The 15,816-nt window shown below is 44.2% G+C and overlaps 1 protein-coding gene across 1 annotated transcript; it reads right to left on the reverse strand.

Moving 5' to 3' along the window:
- Positions 1–6,518: 6,518 nt before the first annotated feature.
- Positions 6,519–15,600, reverse strand: LOC138419307 (putative killer cell immunoglobulin-like receptor like protein KIR3DP1). Its single transcript, XM_069552026.2, has 7 exons — positions 15,137–15,600; positions 14,959–14,994; positions 13,520–13,798; positions 12,345–12,644; positions 10,975–11,274; positions 9,955–10,005; positions 6,519–9,190 (listed from the first exon to the last, which is right to left on the reverse strand). Exons 1-7 carry the CDS (start codon positions 15,168–15,170, stop codon positions 9,048–9,050), a joined length of 1,143 nt encoding a protein of 380 aa, XP_069408127.1. The 5' UTR covers positions 15,171–15,600; the 3' UTR covers positions 6,519–9,047.
- Between the last annotated feature and the right edge of the window lie 216 nt (positions 15,601–15,816).

The following is a 15,816-nucleotide window of genomic DNA, read 5'->3' on the forward strand; positions in this document are numbered from 1 at the left end:
ACATCAGAGAAGAGCCAGATATATTTTTAATTTTTTAATATTTTTAAAATCATTCTTTTTTTTTTTTTTGCCTTTTGCTTTTTTTTTCTTTTTTTTCCGAGCTTTTTTTTAATTGTTAAATCTTCTATTTCTCCTCTAATTTTTATTTCTATAACCTAGTATTACTATTTTTTAAAAAAAAAGACTTTTTTTTTTTTTTTTTAAGGCAAACACCATATATACTCTTTGGATGGTTGTTGGTGTTTTGTTTTGTTTTTTTGTTTGTTTGTTTTTTAATAATTCTTTTTTTTTCTTTCTTCCTTTTTCCTTCTGCTTTTCTTTAATATTGTATCTTTGAAAATCCAACCTCTACTCCAGATTTTTAATCTTTGTTGTCAATTTTGTACATTTAAAAACCCAAACTTCACTACCCAAGTTTACCTGAGAGCGAGATTACTGGCTTGTCCACTCTCTCCTCCTCTGGCCTCTCCTTTTTCTCCACCAGGTGGCCTCTGTCTCTTTTCTCCCCCATCTCTTCTCTATCCAACTCTGTGAATCTCTGTGTGTTCCAGACGGTAGAGAACACCTAAGGAACTGGTTACTGGCAGGATTTGTCTCTCTCCTACTCATTCCTCTCTCTTATCCTCCTGGTCACCTCTGTCTACTTCCTCCCTCTCCTCTTCCCCGTATAACTCTGTAAATACCTCTGAGCGGTCCAGACTATAGAGCGCACATAAGGAAGTGACTACTGGCTAGCTTGCTCTCTCCTTTCTTGATCTCACCACATCTCATTCCAGTTACCTCTAACTACCCCCTCCATCTTCTCTTCTCCTTGTAACTCAGTGAACCTCTCTGAGTGTCCCTCAAGGTGGAGAAACTTTTCATCTTTAACCTAGATGTTTTATCATCGGTGCTGTATAGATGGAGAAGTCTAGAGGCTACTGTGAAAATAAAACTGAAAACCAGAAGCAGGAAGCTTAAACCCAAAGCCTGAAAACATTAGAGAACTCTTGAATTCAGGGAACATTAAGCAATAGGAGCTCATCAAAAGCCTTCATACCTACACTGAAACCAAGCTCCACCCAAGGGCCAACAAGTTCCAAAACAAGACATACCACACAAATTCTCCAGCAACACAGGAACACTCCCCTGAGCCTCAATATACAGGCAGCTCAAAATTATTCCAAAACCTTTGATGTCTCATAACCCATTACGGGTCACTCCACTGCACTCCAGAGAGAAGAAACCCAGCTCCACCCACCAAAACTCCAACACAAGCCTCCCTAACCAGGAAACCTTGACAAGCCACTGATAGAACCCCACCCAAAGTGAGGAAGCTCCATAATAAAGAGAACTCCACAAATTATCAGAATATAAAAAGGCCACCCCAAACGCAGCAATATAACCAAGATGAAGAGACAGAGGAATACTCAGCAGGTAAAGGAACAGGAGAGTTGCCCACCAAATCAAACAAAAGAGGAAGAAGTAGGGAATCTACCGGAGAAGGAATTCCAAATATTGATAGTGAAAATGATCCAAAATCTTGAAATCAAAATGGAAACACAGATAAATAGCCTAGAGACAAGGATTGAGAAGATGCAAGAAAGGTTTAACAAGGACCTAGAAGAAATAAAAAAGAGTCAAAATATAATGAATAACACAATAAATGAGATCAGAAACACTCTGGAGGCAACAAAGAGTAGAATAACGGAGGCAGAAGATAGGATTAGTGAAATAGAAGATAGAATGGTAGAAATAAATGAATCAGAGAGGAAACAAGAAAAACGAATTAAAAGAAACGAGGACAATCTCAGAGACCTCCAGGACAATATGAAACGCTCCAACATTCGAATTATAGGAGTCCCAGAAGAAGAAGACAGAAAGAAAGATCATGAGAAAATCCTTGAGGAGATAATAGTTGAAAACTTCCCTAAAATGGGGAAGGAAATAATCACCCAAGTCCAAGAAACACAGAGAGTCCCAAATAGGATAAACCCAAGGCGAAACACCCCAAGACACATATTAATCAAATTAACAAAGATCAAACACAAAGAACAAATATTAAAAGCAGAAAGGGAAAAACAACAAATAACACACAAGGGGATTCCCATAAGGATAACAGCTGATCTGTCAATAGAAACTCTTCAGGCCAGGAGGGAATGGCAAGACATACTTAAAGTGATGAAAGACAATAACCTACAGCCCAGATTACTGTACCCAGCAAGGATCTCATTCAAATACGAAGGAGAAATCAAAAGCTTTACAGACAAGCAAAAGCTGAGAGAATTCAGCACCACCAAACCAGCTCTCCAACAAATTCTAAAGGATATCCTCTAGACAGGAAACACGAAAAGGGTGTATAAACCCGAACCCAAAACAATAAAGTAAATGGCAACGGGATCATACTTATCAATAATTACCTTAAACGTAAATGGGTTGAACGCCCCAACCAAAAGACAAAGACTGGCCGAATGGATACAAAAACAAGACCCCTCTATATGCTGCTTACAAGAGACCCACCTCAAAACAAGGGACACATACAGACTGAAAGTGAAGGGCTGGAAAAAGATATACCACGCGAATAGAGACCAAAAGAAAGCAGGAGTGGCAATACTCATATCCGATAAAATAGACTTTAAAACAAAGGCTGTGAAAAGAGACAAAGAAGGCCACTACATAATGATCAAAGGAACAATCCAAGAAGAAGATATAACAATTATAAATATATATGCACCCAATATAGGAGCACCACAATATGTAAGACAAATGCTAACAAGTATGAAAGGGGAAATCAACAATAACACAATAATAGTGGGAGACTTTAATACCCCACTCACACCTATGGACAGATCAACTAAGCAGAAAATTAACAAAGAAACGCAAACTTTAAATGATACATTAGATCAGTTAGACCTAATTGATATCTATAGGACATTTCACCCCAAAACAACGAATTTCACCTTTTTTTCAAGTGCTCATGGAACCTTCTCCAGGATAGATCACATCCTGGGCCATAAATCTAAACTTGATAAATTCAAAAAAATCGAAATCATTCCAAGCATCTTTTCTGACCATAATGCATTAAGATTAGATCTCAATTACAGGAGAAAAACTATTAAAAATTCCAACATATGGAGGTTGAACAACACACTTCTGAATAACCAACAAATCACAGAAGAAATCAAAAAAAGAAATCAAAATATGCATAGAAACTAATGAAAATGAAAACACAACAACCCAAAACCTGTGGGACACTATAAAAGCAGTGCTAAGAGGAAAGTTCATAGCAATACAGGCATACCTCAAGAAGCAAGAAAAAAGTCAAATAAACAACCTAACTCTACAACTAAAGCAACTAGAAAAGGAAGAGTTGGAGAACCCCAGAGTGAGTAGAAGGAAAGAAATCTTAAAAATTAGGGCAGAAATAAATGCAAAAGAAACAAAAGAGACCATAGCAAAAATCAACAAAGCCAAAAGCTGGTTCTTTGAAAGGATAAATAAAATTGACAAACCATTAGCCAGACTCATCAAGAAGCAAAGAGAGAAAAATCAAATCAATAAAATTAGAAATGAAAATGGAGAGATCACAACAGACAACACAGAAATACAAAGGATCATAAGAGACTACTATCAGCAGTTGTATGCCAATAAAATGGACAATGTGGAAGAAATGGACAAATTCTTAGAAAAGTACAATTTTCCAAAACTGAACCAGGAAGAAATCGAAAATCTTAACAGACCCATCACAAGCACGGAAATTGATACTGTAATCAGAAATCTTCCAGCAAACAAAAGCCCAGGTCCAGATGGCTTCACAGCTGAATTCTACCAAAAATTTCGAGAAGAGCTAACACCTATCCTACTCAAACTCTTCCAGAAAATTGCAGAGGAAGGTAAACTTCCAAACTCATTCTATGAGGCCACCATCACCCTAATACCAAAACCTGACAAAGATGTCACAAAAAAAGAAAACTACAGGCCAATATCTCTGATGAACATAGATGCAAAAATCCTCAACAAAATTCTAGCAATCAGAATCCAACAACACATTAAAAAGATCATACACCATGACCAAGTGGGCTTTATCCCAGGGATGCAAGGATTCTTCAATATCCGCAAATCAATCAATGTAATTCACCACATTAACAAATTGAAAAATAAAAACCATATGATTATCTCAATAGATGCAGAGAAGGCCTTTGACAAAATTCAACATCCATTTATGATAAAAACTCTCCAGAAAGCAGGAATAGAAGGAACATATCTCAACATAATAAAAGCTATCTATGACAAACCCACAGCAAACATTATCCTCAATGGTGAAAAATTGAAAGCATTTCCCCTAAAGTCAGGAACAAGACAAGGGTGTCCACTTTCACCGCTACTATTCAACATAGTTCTGGAAATTTTGGCTACAGCAATCAGAGCAGAAAAAGAAATAAAAGGAATCCAAATTGGAAAAGAAGAAGTAAAACTCACTGTTTGCAGATGACATGATCCTCTACATGGAAAACCCTAAAGACTCCACCAGAAAATTACTAGAGCTAATCAATGAATATAGTAAAGTTGCAGGATATAAAATCAACACACAGAAATCCCTTGCATTCCTATACACGAATAATGAGAAAGTAGAAAAAGAAATTAAGGAAACAATTCCATTCACCATTGCAACGAAAAGAATAAAATACTTAGGAATATATCTACCTAAAGAAACTAAAGACCTATATATAGAAAACTATAAAACACTGATGAAAGAAATCAAAGAGGACACTAATAGATGGAGAAATATACCATGTTCATGGATTGGAAGAATCAATATAGTGAAAATGAGTATACTACCCAAAGCAATTTACAAATTCAATGCAATCCCTATCAAGCTACCAGGCACATTTTTCACAGAACTAGAACAAATAATTTCAAGATTTGTATGGAAATACAAAAAACCTCGAATAGCCAAAGCAATCTTGAGAAAGAAGAATGGAACTGGAGGAATCAACTTGCCTGACTTCAGGCTCTACTACAAAGCCACAGTCATCAAGACAGTATGGTACTGGCACAAAGACAGACATATAGATCAATGGAACAAAATAGAAAGCCCAGAGATAAATCCACACACATATGGACACCTTATCTTTGACAAAGGAGGCAAGAATATACAATGGAGTAAAGACAATCTCTTTAACAAGTGGTTCTGGGAAAACTGGTCAACCACTTGTAAAAGAATGAAACTAGATCACTTTCTAACACCGCACACAAAAATAAACTCAAAATGGATTAAAGATCTAAATGTAAGATCAGAAACTATAAAACTCCTAGAGGAGAACATAGGCAAAACACTCTCAGACATAAATCACAGCAGGATCCTCTATGATCCACCTCCCAGAATGCTGGAAATAAAAGCAAAAATAAACAAATGGGATCTAATTAAAATTAAAAGCTTCTGCACAACAAAGGAAAATATAAGCAAGGTGAAAAGACAGCCTTCGGAATGGGAGAAAATAATAGCAAATGAAGCAACTGACAAACAACTAATCTCAAAAATATACAAGCAACTTATGCAGCTCAACTCCAGAAAAATAAACGACCCAATCAAAAAATGGGCCAAAGAACTAAATAGACATTTCTCCAAAGAAGACATACGGATGGCTAACAAACACATGAAAAGATGCTCAACATCACTCATTATTAGAGAAATGCAAATCAAAACCACAATGAGGTACCACTTCACACCAGTCAGAATGGCTGCCATCCAAAAATCTGCAAGCAATAAATGCTGGTGAGGGTGTGGAGAAAAGGGAACCCTCCTACACTGTTGGTGGGAATGCAAACTAGTACAGCCACTATGGAGAACAGTGTGGAGATTCCTTAAAAAATTGCAAATAGAACTACCTTATGACCCAGCAATCCCACTTCTGGGCATACACACCGAGGAAACCAGAATTGAAAGAGACACATGTACCCCAATGTTCATCGCAGCACTGTTTATAATAGCCAGGACATGGAAACAACCTAGATGTCCATCAGCAGATGAATGGATAAGAAAGCTGTGGTACATATACACAATGGAGTATTACTCAGCCGTTAAAAAGAATTCATTTGAATCAGTTCTGATGAGATGGATGAAACTGGAGCCGATTATACAGAGTGAAGTAAGCCAGAAAGAAAAACACCAATACAGTATACTAACACATATATATGGAATTTAGGAAGATGGCAATGACGACCCTGTATGCAAGACAGGGAAAGAGACACAGATGTGTATAACAGACTTTTGGACTCAGAGGGAGAGGGAGAGGGTGGGATGATTTGGGAGAATGACATTCTAACATGTATACTATCATGTGAATTGAATCGCCAGTCGATGTCTGACGCAGGATGCAGCATGCTTGGGGCTGGTGCATGGGGATGACCCAGGAAGATGTTATGGGGAGGGAGGTGGGAGGGGGGTTCATGTTTGGGAATGCATGTAAGAATTAAAGATTTTAAAATTTTAAAAACTAAAAAACTAAAATATTTTATCTTAAAAAAAAAAAAAAAGAGTTCTTGGGCGGTTTAGTTCTAAGCCAGGAGAGACATCACACAAAAGGAGCTCAATGAGCAACTAAAGCTCCGTTAAGCTTGATCTTCACCCTACTTGCCAGCTCGGTTCACACCGAGGTCCTCATGGTGCTATACTCCTCAGCCCTCCACTTGGTTGAGCCAAGCCACATTGTGCCACCAGTTGATAACTTAAAAGGCACAAGATTCTCAAATCCTTGGCTTTGGTGAAAAGAGGCAAAAAGGACAAAACATGCAAATATTGATGGATGAGCAGAACACATGCAAAGCCTCCCTGGGGCAAGTGATCTCTCTGCAGGCCTCAGGGATCTGGCATGGACTGTCCAATAGAATTCTCTGTGGTGATGGGACGTTATAAATATCTGCTCTGTCCAGCACCATGGCACCTGGCCACATGACGCTACTGAGCACTTGAAATGTGGTGGGTGTGACTGAAGAACCGAATGCTCTACTTCATATACTTGTGAGTCATTGTCTGTAACATGTGGCTGGGTGACTACTTTATCAGTCAGTGTGGATCCAGACTAGGGGCATCTTGTTGTCCTGTTTCTACCCCTCGAACCCCAGCACCCTCAGGGCACATGGCTGGGAAAATGATGACGGGCCTCCCCGGATGGCTCAGTGGTAAAGAATCCGCCTGCCATTCAAGAGACATGAGAGACGAAGTTTCGATCCCTGTATCAAGAAGATCCCCTCGAGAAGGGAATGGCAACCCACTGCAGAATTCTTGCCTGGAGAATCCCATGCACAGAGGAGTCTAGCGAGCTACACACCAGCCATGGGGTCACAAAGAGTCACACATGACTGAATCGCCATAACATGCAGACACGCAGCCTCATGTGGCAAGTGGCACCACACTGGATATCTCAAACAGAATATACTTCATCTTTCTTTGGCCAACTTGCATTGCTTTTATTATTCTTTCATGGAAAGCATTTGTTTTAAATATATCAGTGTGCACGTGTCAATCTTAAACTTCCAATCCATCTCTCACCGCATCCTTCCCCTCTGTAACTCTAAGTTTGTTCTCTAAGTCTACAGGTTGGTTTCTGTCTTGAAAACAAGTTAATTTTTGTAAACTATTACTGAACTGAGGTTTTTTTCATTGGCTTTCTTTTATTTTTTAAACTGAATAATTTGAAGACTCAACTTGCAAATTTTTATGCTTTTCTGGAATTTTCAAAAAAGCAAGATGGTCATGGTAACCTACCCTGTATGTGCAATTGATTGGAATAACTTCTCCCTAAATGTTACATAGTTAAAATAGAGTACTAGAATAGCCAGGGGATTACTAAGAGGTGGTGGGATTTTTGAAGATGATCCTATAACTCTTGGACTCTGCTCTTATCTTCAGAGCTGCTGGGCTGCTTTGGAAGAAGAGGAGTGCCACGGAGGAACCCCTTTAGAAAAAGATGCAGCTCTTCAATTTATAACTCTGTGTGCTCAAAGAATGGGGCCTGGTCAGGGTCAGCATGGACTTGGTTTACATCGAATTCCTCATACACACTAGTCTCGGTGAAGAGGTGCATGGGGCTCAGGGGGGTGGGAGTGAACACTCCCTCAGAGGGTCTTGTGGTTCAAGTGGACGAATATCACATCCTTCACTGATTGGTGCTGAGAGGAAGGAGATGTGAATCATGGAATGAGATGTGATCTTCGACGGCTGGAGCATGGGGCATTGGAGGGGCTCGGGATATGACAAGGGTTTGGCTGGGAGGATCCACCTTGTCATTCACTGTTCTGTCTTCCTTGGGCTCTCCATCCGTGATGGCAACATCTGCGAATGGAAGAGACTCAAGGCTCTTGGGGTGGGGGTGATTCTTCTAGACCTCCATATCTTTGGTGGGGACATCAAAGCCAAAAAAGCAGGGGTGTGCCCCAGGTTGCTGAGTCAGTCTATTCCACTAAGTTAAAAAAAGAAAAAGAAAAAAACCATCCCATAAATAAATCCAGCCACTGACAGATTCTCTCAGGAATCTGTGCAAGCCCACAGAGCCCATCCTACATCTTCTGTTATGGACCATCCTCTAATGCCTATCAGCAGATTCCCAAGTTCATAAATAGGAGAAGAACAGATGGCTGTGGTTGAAAGGAAGAACAGGGCTTGGAATGTCCCTGGTGGCCCAGGGATTAAGAGTCAACCTTCCAGTTGAGAGAGTGTGGGTTCTATCCCTGGTGGGAGAACTGAGATCCCACATGCCTTGAAGCAACTATCCTCAATGCTGCAACTGCTGAGCCTGCCAGCTCTGGAGCCTTGAACTGCACCCCAGCACCACAATGAGGATCCCAAATGCTGCAGCTGAGACCTGATGCAGCTAATAAATTTACACATATTTTCATAAAAAGAACATGGTTCCACCTCTGGAAGATTTTCCCTCAGGGATTACAACACGAAATCAGTTTTTAACCTACAGGAAGTGAAAATGCCATTCTCTGCTATAAGCCCACCTCCCCCTGGGTCAGATGACGCTGTTCTTCCCTCCTTCAGACTTATGATTGTGGGTAGAACATCAGTGAGAGTTTGGCTCTTCATACTTTGTGGGTAAGCAGTGACAGACAACAACAGTGAGGAAGATGCTGGTATAGATGAAGGCTACGGAGAGCCTAAGGAGAAGGTGCAGCTGGCTGGAGTGGCCTTGAGGAAGCCGTGCTTCTGCCAACAAACCAACAGAAGAAGGTCTGGTTATCCGTTGCATACACCCTGCCCCTATACACAGGAGTTCTTGTATCCTGTGTCAAAGTGTGTCAGCAGCCCTCAACCTGATCAGCATGGTCTCCACTTCCCAGGAGGCACCAAAGCATCCAGGAGAGATGCTAGCAGTGGATGAAGTAAAGAGGCCATGGAAGACCAGCAGCGGTCTGAAACCAGGTCCCCCGGACTCCCATGCAGTTTTTCTCTGCTGCCGATATGAAAAGGCATGGTGCTTTTGCATGAATGGGGACCGCTTTAATCCTCCAAGTATTTTCCGCTCCATCCACATATGCCTGGAATGGAATCCTCAAAAAGACACAACACTTCTATTTCTGAACTGCGGAATGTTTAGTTCATAAAACACTAGCAGAGGAATAGCACATACTGAAGGTGCTCCCTAAAATCCTCCCCTTGCCCCCCAAAATCCTCCCCTTGCCCCCCATCCTCCCCCCAAAGATGCTCGTGGAGCGAGTGTGAGCAGCTTCCTTAAGCATGGGATCAAGTCACTCCGTCTCGCTTTGTTCGATGTAGAAATTCCCAGTCCCAGGGAATCAGAAACTCAGTGCCCCCTCTGGTTCTAATACAGACCATGACCTCAAATGCTAACATGACAGGGACTTTGAGGAGCCCAAAGTCACGGAGCTGGGAGGTGGTAGAATCAACATTCACATAAGAACGCTCTGTCTGCTCAGAAATTTGCTGAGATAGGAGACCGTCTTGCTTACCTTCTGTGGTGTGTGGATCCATGGTTGATGGGCAAGTACTTGTAGTGGATCCTAGGGGAGAAAAGGCAGAAGGGGTGAAGAGTAACCTTCCTCATACCCACTGAATGAGGACTATTCTTTCTGGAAGGTTGACCTCCTGCCTGTCCTCGACTCTGTCATCCCTCAGAGCACTGATGGGGGAGGGGGGTACTTCTGGTCCCTCCCCATGAATGCACTGAGTACACTCTCCATCCTGGAGACGGGATGGTGGAAGGAGACGGGAAGGATGTGCCTGGTGGTGAAAGGCAGCTGCAAGCTGGAGACATCCTCTCTGCTCCAGGAACGAGTGTCTGTGCTTCTTAGTTGGGAATCACCTGTGTGTCAGAGCTGCTTCTGGGAAAGCACTAACAGCAAGGAGCCAAGGCAATTTCTGATCTTCCCAAATCAGCCCAGCCTCTTCTCCTCCTGGGTCTACCCTGACACTTTTCTGTATTTGCCTGGATAGACAGGACTCTGCTGTGGAGCATCCATACAGGAGGTGGAAGAGGGCTGAGATGCCATCAACCATCTGTCTTCCTCTCTTTTTCTCACTGCCTCCATTTCTGCAGAAATGCTATGGTTCCCCTGACACCAACACGGAGCCCTTGAGATACAGCTCATGATACAGTAAGATGTTATGGAAAAACCCAAATGGACTATTTCCCCAGTGCAATCTCATTTACTATAGTGTAAAGCATGGGACTCTTCATCAGTTCTCAATGCAAGAATGCTGGAGTGGGTGGCCATTTCCTCCTCCAGGGGACCACCTTTAGTCAGGACTCTTCACTATGACCCATCTGTCTTAGGTGGCCCTGCACGACTGGCTCATAGCTTTACTGAAGTATGAAGGCCCCTTCACCACTACAAGGCTGTGATCCATGGAGGAGATCGTGAAGGAGAGGGAAGTCTGTCGTGCTGCAGTCCACAGTATCACAAAGAGTTGGGCACAACATAGCAACTGAACAGGAACAACAAGGCATGGGCCAGGAAGAAGTTCCTCACCTGTGACAGACAGGAACAGTGGGTCGCTGGAGTCTGACCACAAGTAGGGAGAACGAGTGAAGGAGCCGTAGCACCTGTAGACCCCGCTGTGGGCTGGGGTCCCAGGACCCAGAGGGAACTCTGCCTGGAGTGCTCCAAAGGGGCCCCACACCCCAGTGAGCGGGCGTCCAGGGTTTCCCCCATCCTTGAGCAGATGGAACTGGTCAAAGGCGCTCTCGGAGCTGCAGACCAAGGTCACGTTCTCTCCTGACCTCACCACGGGGCCTCCCTGGGCTGAGAGAGAGGGTTTCCTGAACAGACCTGGAAGGAAGAGACCTTGATCTCAGAGCACAAAGTAAGTCTAGTCCTAAATAGAGGACTAAAGCCCGAAGTGTGCAACAAGAGAGGCACTGCAGTGAGAAGGCTGCCCACCGCCAGGAGAGAAAGCCCCACAGTAAGGGACACCTGGCACAGGGAAAACTTCTGAAGTAACTCTAAATGTGAGGTGTTGTTTAAAATCATCTTGAACAAATTAATAATTTTTAAAATGGATTGTCATTTAATGTCCTTTTTAAAAGAAAGAGTATATATGTATATGAATAACTGAATCACTCTGTTGTACAACAGGAATTAACAACATCTTAAATCAACTAGACTTCAACAAATATAAATAAAAAATAAATGTAAAAAATCAAACATGTGCGGTTCTCTTGAAATAAATGGACCTTACTAACTACTGCTGGGACTATCAGAAAACGTGGCATTAGAACAATAGAAGAGATTATGGAGTGGAAATTGCCAGAATCTCATTCGATCTTAGACCATCTCTTTCTTGAGGGCATGTTCAGGGCTGCCCTGCCCACCCCCAGGGGCTGGAAGGAACTCCTCAGTGGGAGGGTGGAAGGGACCACTCCCCCCTCTTTGTGCAGAAGGATGAGTTAAACCACAAGGCTGAGCAACCTCAGGGTGTCGCCCTCCATCTCGATCACCCAGGGGCTGGACTGCAGGGGCGCCGGTACCACAGTGTGCTGCTGACAGGGGAAGGGAGCTCTGATGTGAAAGCGGGAAAACAACCCCTTAACCACCATCGGTGGCTGCCTGAGCGGGAACTGCCCGCATCCCTGCTCTAGTACATTTGTCTCCGTTGGTCGTTCTTTCACGTTCTTGCTCCTTCGCTCTGTCCTCGGCTGTGTCTTCCCCTTGGCACATGGCAGGGACTCTGTTCTCTTTGCCCTTCTGTGTTCACACCTCCTCTCGCTCTGCTTTGCTCCCTCTCCCGAGTTTGTGAGTGTCTCTGCACGCCTGTCATTCTCTCCTGGTACTGATGCTGGACTGAACACCAGACCTTCTGTGACACAGAGAGCAGAAGGGACTGGTCTGGCCACACTCACCTGTGATGATGATGTCCACGGGGTTGCTTGGGGCTGACCACTCATAGGGGGAGTGTCTGAGAAACCCATAGCATCTGTAGGTGCCCGCACTCGCCAAAGTCATGGGGCCAATGGGGAAGTCAGCTGGGGCATGCCCACCAGTGAACGTCTCTCCGTGTCTCTGGAAATGCCCTGTGCTGCTTTTTCTGTGCAGGATAAATTTGTCAAGCAGCATCGATGAGTGACAGTGGAGGGTCACATTCTCTCCTGCACGAACGAGGGGGCCTGGGTGGGCTGAGATGGAGGGTTTTGTGGACACACCTAGGAGCAAACAGCGTGTGAGCTTCAGTGAGTCACCCCACCTCGGCGCTTCCCCTGACATCTGAAGGTGGGAAAAATGTCCCCATGAAGCAGCAAAGCCAATTACCCTTCCTGTCTGTTCTGTTACATTTCCTTTAGCCTTGTTCTCGGGCTCTGGCTCATGCTTTTCTGTTTCTCTTTGCTCAAGACCTCCAGCCTCCTCTGTGTTTATTCTAAGCTCTTTAGCTGTTGGATCTGCTCTCAGCTTCGTGCATGCATATTTGGACACTTCAGCCTGTCCAACTCTGCTACCCCATGAACCATAGCCTGCCAGGCTCCTCTGTCCATAGCATTCTCCAGGAGAGAATACTGGTGTGGGTTGTCATGCTCTCAGCTTCATCCTGTCCCTAATATGTGTGGTGGGGAGCTGGGTGGTTCTGACGATGCATTCCCTGCCTCCATTCGCACTCATCTAGAATGTGAGTGATGACTGGCAGGAGATTGGAAAGGAGGTGGAGAAAAAAGGGAGTATTTCCCCATCTATGACCCCTGAATCATGCCTCTGGAGACATTCCTGGGACTCCTCCATGGGACTCCTGCTACTTCATATGGGATTACAGCTCCCTACTGGGTGGCCTGTGCTGGATCAGGGTCACTCCCCATCCTCCCTGGTGGCAGACAGGGGCAGCATCCTGTCTAACTAATGCCTAGGGAGGCTCCTCCTTCCTTTGCCAGAGCACCCCATCTATTCAACACCCTCAGTTTAAGCTCTCAGAGTGGGTTCTCTTTCCTGGGTCCTTCCTGACGGGAAATCCTGACTGAATCTTAGACCTCATAAGGAACTTGGAACTAGGATGGGATTGCCTGCATAGAAGGCTGGGCTGGACTCCTCCTACCTGTGACCACAATCTGCAGAGGCTCACTGTGTCTGGATAACCCGAGGAGAGACTTGGAGAATCCGGAACATGTGTAGGACCCGGCATGTTCTCTGGTCACCGGGCCAAGGGTGAAGGGGTTAAAATGATTTCCATGGAGCTCGGGCAAACTGGCCCCATCTGTTTTGAACAGTCTGAATGTCTTCAGTGGAGAACGGAAGTGACAGTGAAGAGTCACAGTCTGTCCTAAGGGAACCATGGGGCTTGGCCAGGCTGATAAAGAGGGCTTGTCATGTTCACCTAGGAGAGAAGGAGTCACAGGTTTTGAGAGGAAAATAGGAACATTCCCCTCTCCCCACTGGTCTTGTTACAGTGCTTCCCCTTCAATTCTTCCAAGGCACCAACCCTAAAGTGCATCACCATGATACTCAAGGACACCTGGGGCTTGGGGACAGACAGACACAGTCAACCCAGGACAGACATCACGGAGATTCTGAGAATATGATTCTCAGCAGTGATTCTTATCAGGAGAAGAACACCTTGGGTTGACAAAATGTTGAAAACTCTCTCAAAACACAAAACACTGGGGATTCCTGGGTGGTCCAGTCATTAGGACTCAGCAATTTTTCTGCCAAGGGCCCAGGATGAATCCCTAATCATGGAACTGAGATTCTGCATGCTGTACGATGCAGGAAAAAGAAACACCACCAAAAAACTGATGCATGGAAAAGAAATGAGAGGGCTTCCCTGTTGGATTTGTTGTAGCTCAAATGGTAAAGAAACTTCCTGCAATGCAGGAGAGCAGGGTTCAGTCCCCAGGTAGGAAAGATCCCCTGGAGAAGGAAATGGTAACCCCTCCAGTATTCTTGCCTGGAGAATTACAAGGACAGAGGAGCCTGGTGAGCTACAGTCCATGGGGTAGCAAAAATTCAGACACGACTGAGTAACTAACAGTAACAGAGGTAACAAGTGAAAAAGCCGCTTGACTGAAAAGGAGGAAATAAAGCTGGAACCTGGCTCCTCTGTTAGCTAACCGACATCAAATGTGTGACAAGGTCCAGGTGGCCCTGCCTGAGGAGCAGACCCTTCCCTGGGCTCAGGTCCAGCCGGCATCCAGCAGATCCTGTTGTTAAGGGCCAGCTGGAGATGCCATGAGCCAGCTTGTAGGGGAGGGTCTGTGGGCTGCAGCCTCTTGCTCCCTTCTCGTGATAGAAATGGCACTCACTGGGCCTAGCTCCCAGCTCCCAGACTTCACACTGTGCCTTCAGTTCCAGAGTCCAGAGCTGGGCTAACCTCTGGGGATAGTGAAGATGAGTATCAAGGCCAATAGGAGGATCTGGGATCCACAGGCATGCAGCTCTCACTGTACTGACAGGGGTCTCACCCTAGTCCCCCTGTGTCCTCTGGATCAACCGCTACTGCTCTGCTCAACAGACAAATAAGGGATAGGGAGGACTCACCCATAGCTGCCCAGATCCTCAGACTCACACAGAATCCTAGAAGGAAAAGCACGTCAGAGATGGCTTGTCCTGATGGACCCCGCACTCTTTGCACCCTCATGCAGGGAACCTGGTCAGTGGTGTGAAGGCCTCCTAATTTCCACCGTATCCCTCTCCAACCAGGTCTTTCTGGACTCACCGAGACTCAGGAGACTGAGGAATCTGGGGCACATGGCTCTGCTTCTGTGAGACAGGAGGCAGAACTGAGCAAACCTGACAGAGTCACAGGATGCAGAAGCGGTCAGTGTTGTTGGTACAGTCAGCCTGGTTCATGTCACATGGGAAGATGGCCAGCCTCTTCTCACACCAGGGATGGAAGTCTGACCTGAGCCGCATCACAGAGCACGCCTCATGACCCAATCGTCACTTTTTGTTTCTCTAAACACTGTAAGCATAACAGGATTCGAACAGATCTTGCTGCCTTTAGGAAGTAGTAACTGTGCTTCAGTATCTACCATGCAGGATGCTTTTCCCAAGCTCATGATAAATCTCATTCACCTTAACTCTTCACAGAAGAGAAACCACATGTTCCCACCTGGTATGTCAGGCTCAGTGCAGGTTACCAATTAAAGACTTATTAATAGAGACTTTGATTCTGCATTCTTATGGAGGACCAGACATGCATATTATGGCTCTTTGAAAATATGAAAAAATTTTCCATTGTAACATATGCAATCAAGGAACTAACTGTGTTAGTTTCAGGTGTACAGCAAAGTGTTTCAGTTATACAGATACATGCATCTTCTGCTTTTCAAATTCTTTTCCCACTTAGGTATTTACAGAATGTTAAGTAGAATTCTCTGTTTTATACAGTAGGTC

Source organism: Ovis canadensis, chromosome 14 (genome assembly GCF_042477335.2).
Source record: "Ovis canadensis isolate MfBH-ARS-UI-01 breed Bighorn chromosome 14, ARS-UI_OviCan_v2, whole genome shotgun sequence".
Lineage (NCBI taxonomy): Eukaryota > Metazoa > Chordata > Mammalia > Artiodactyla > Bovidae > Ovis > Ovis canadensis.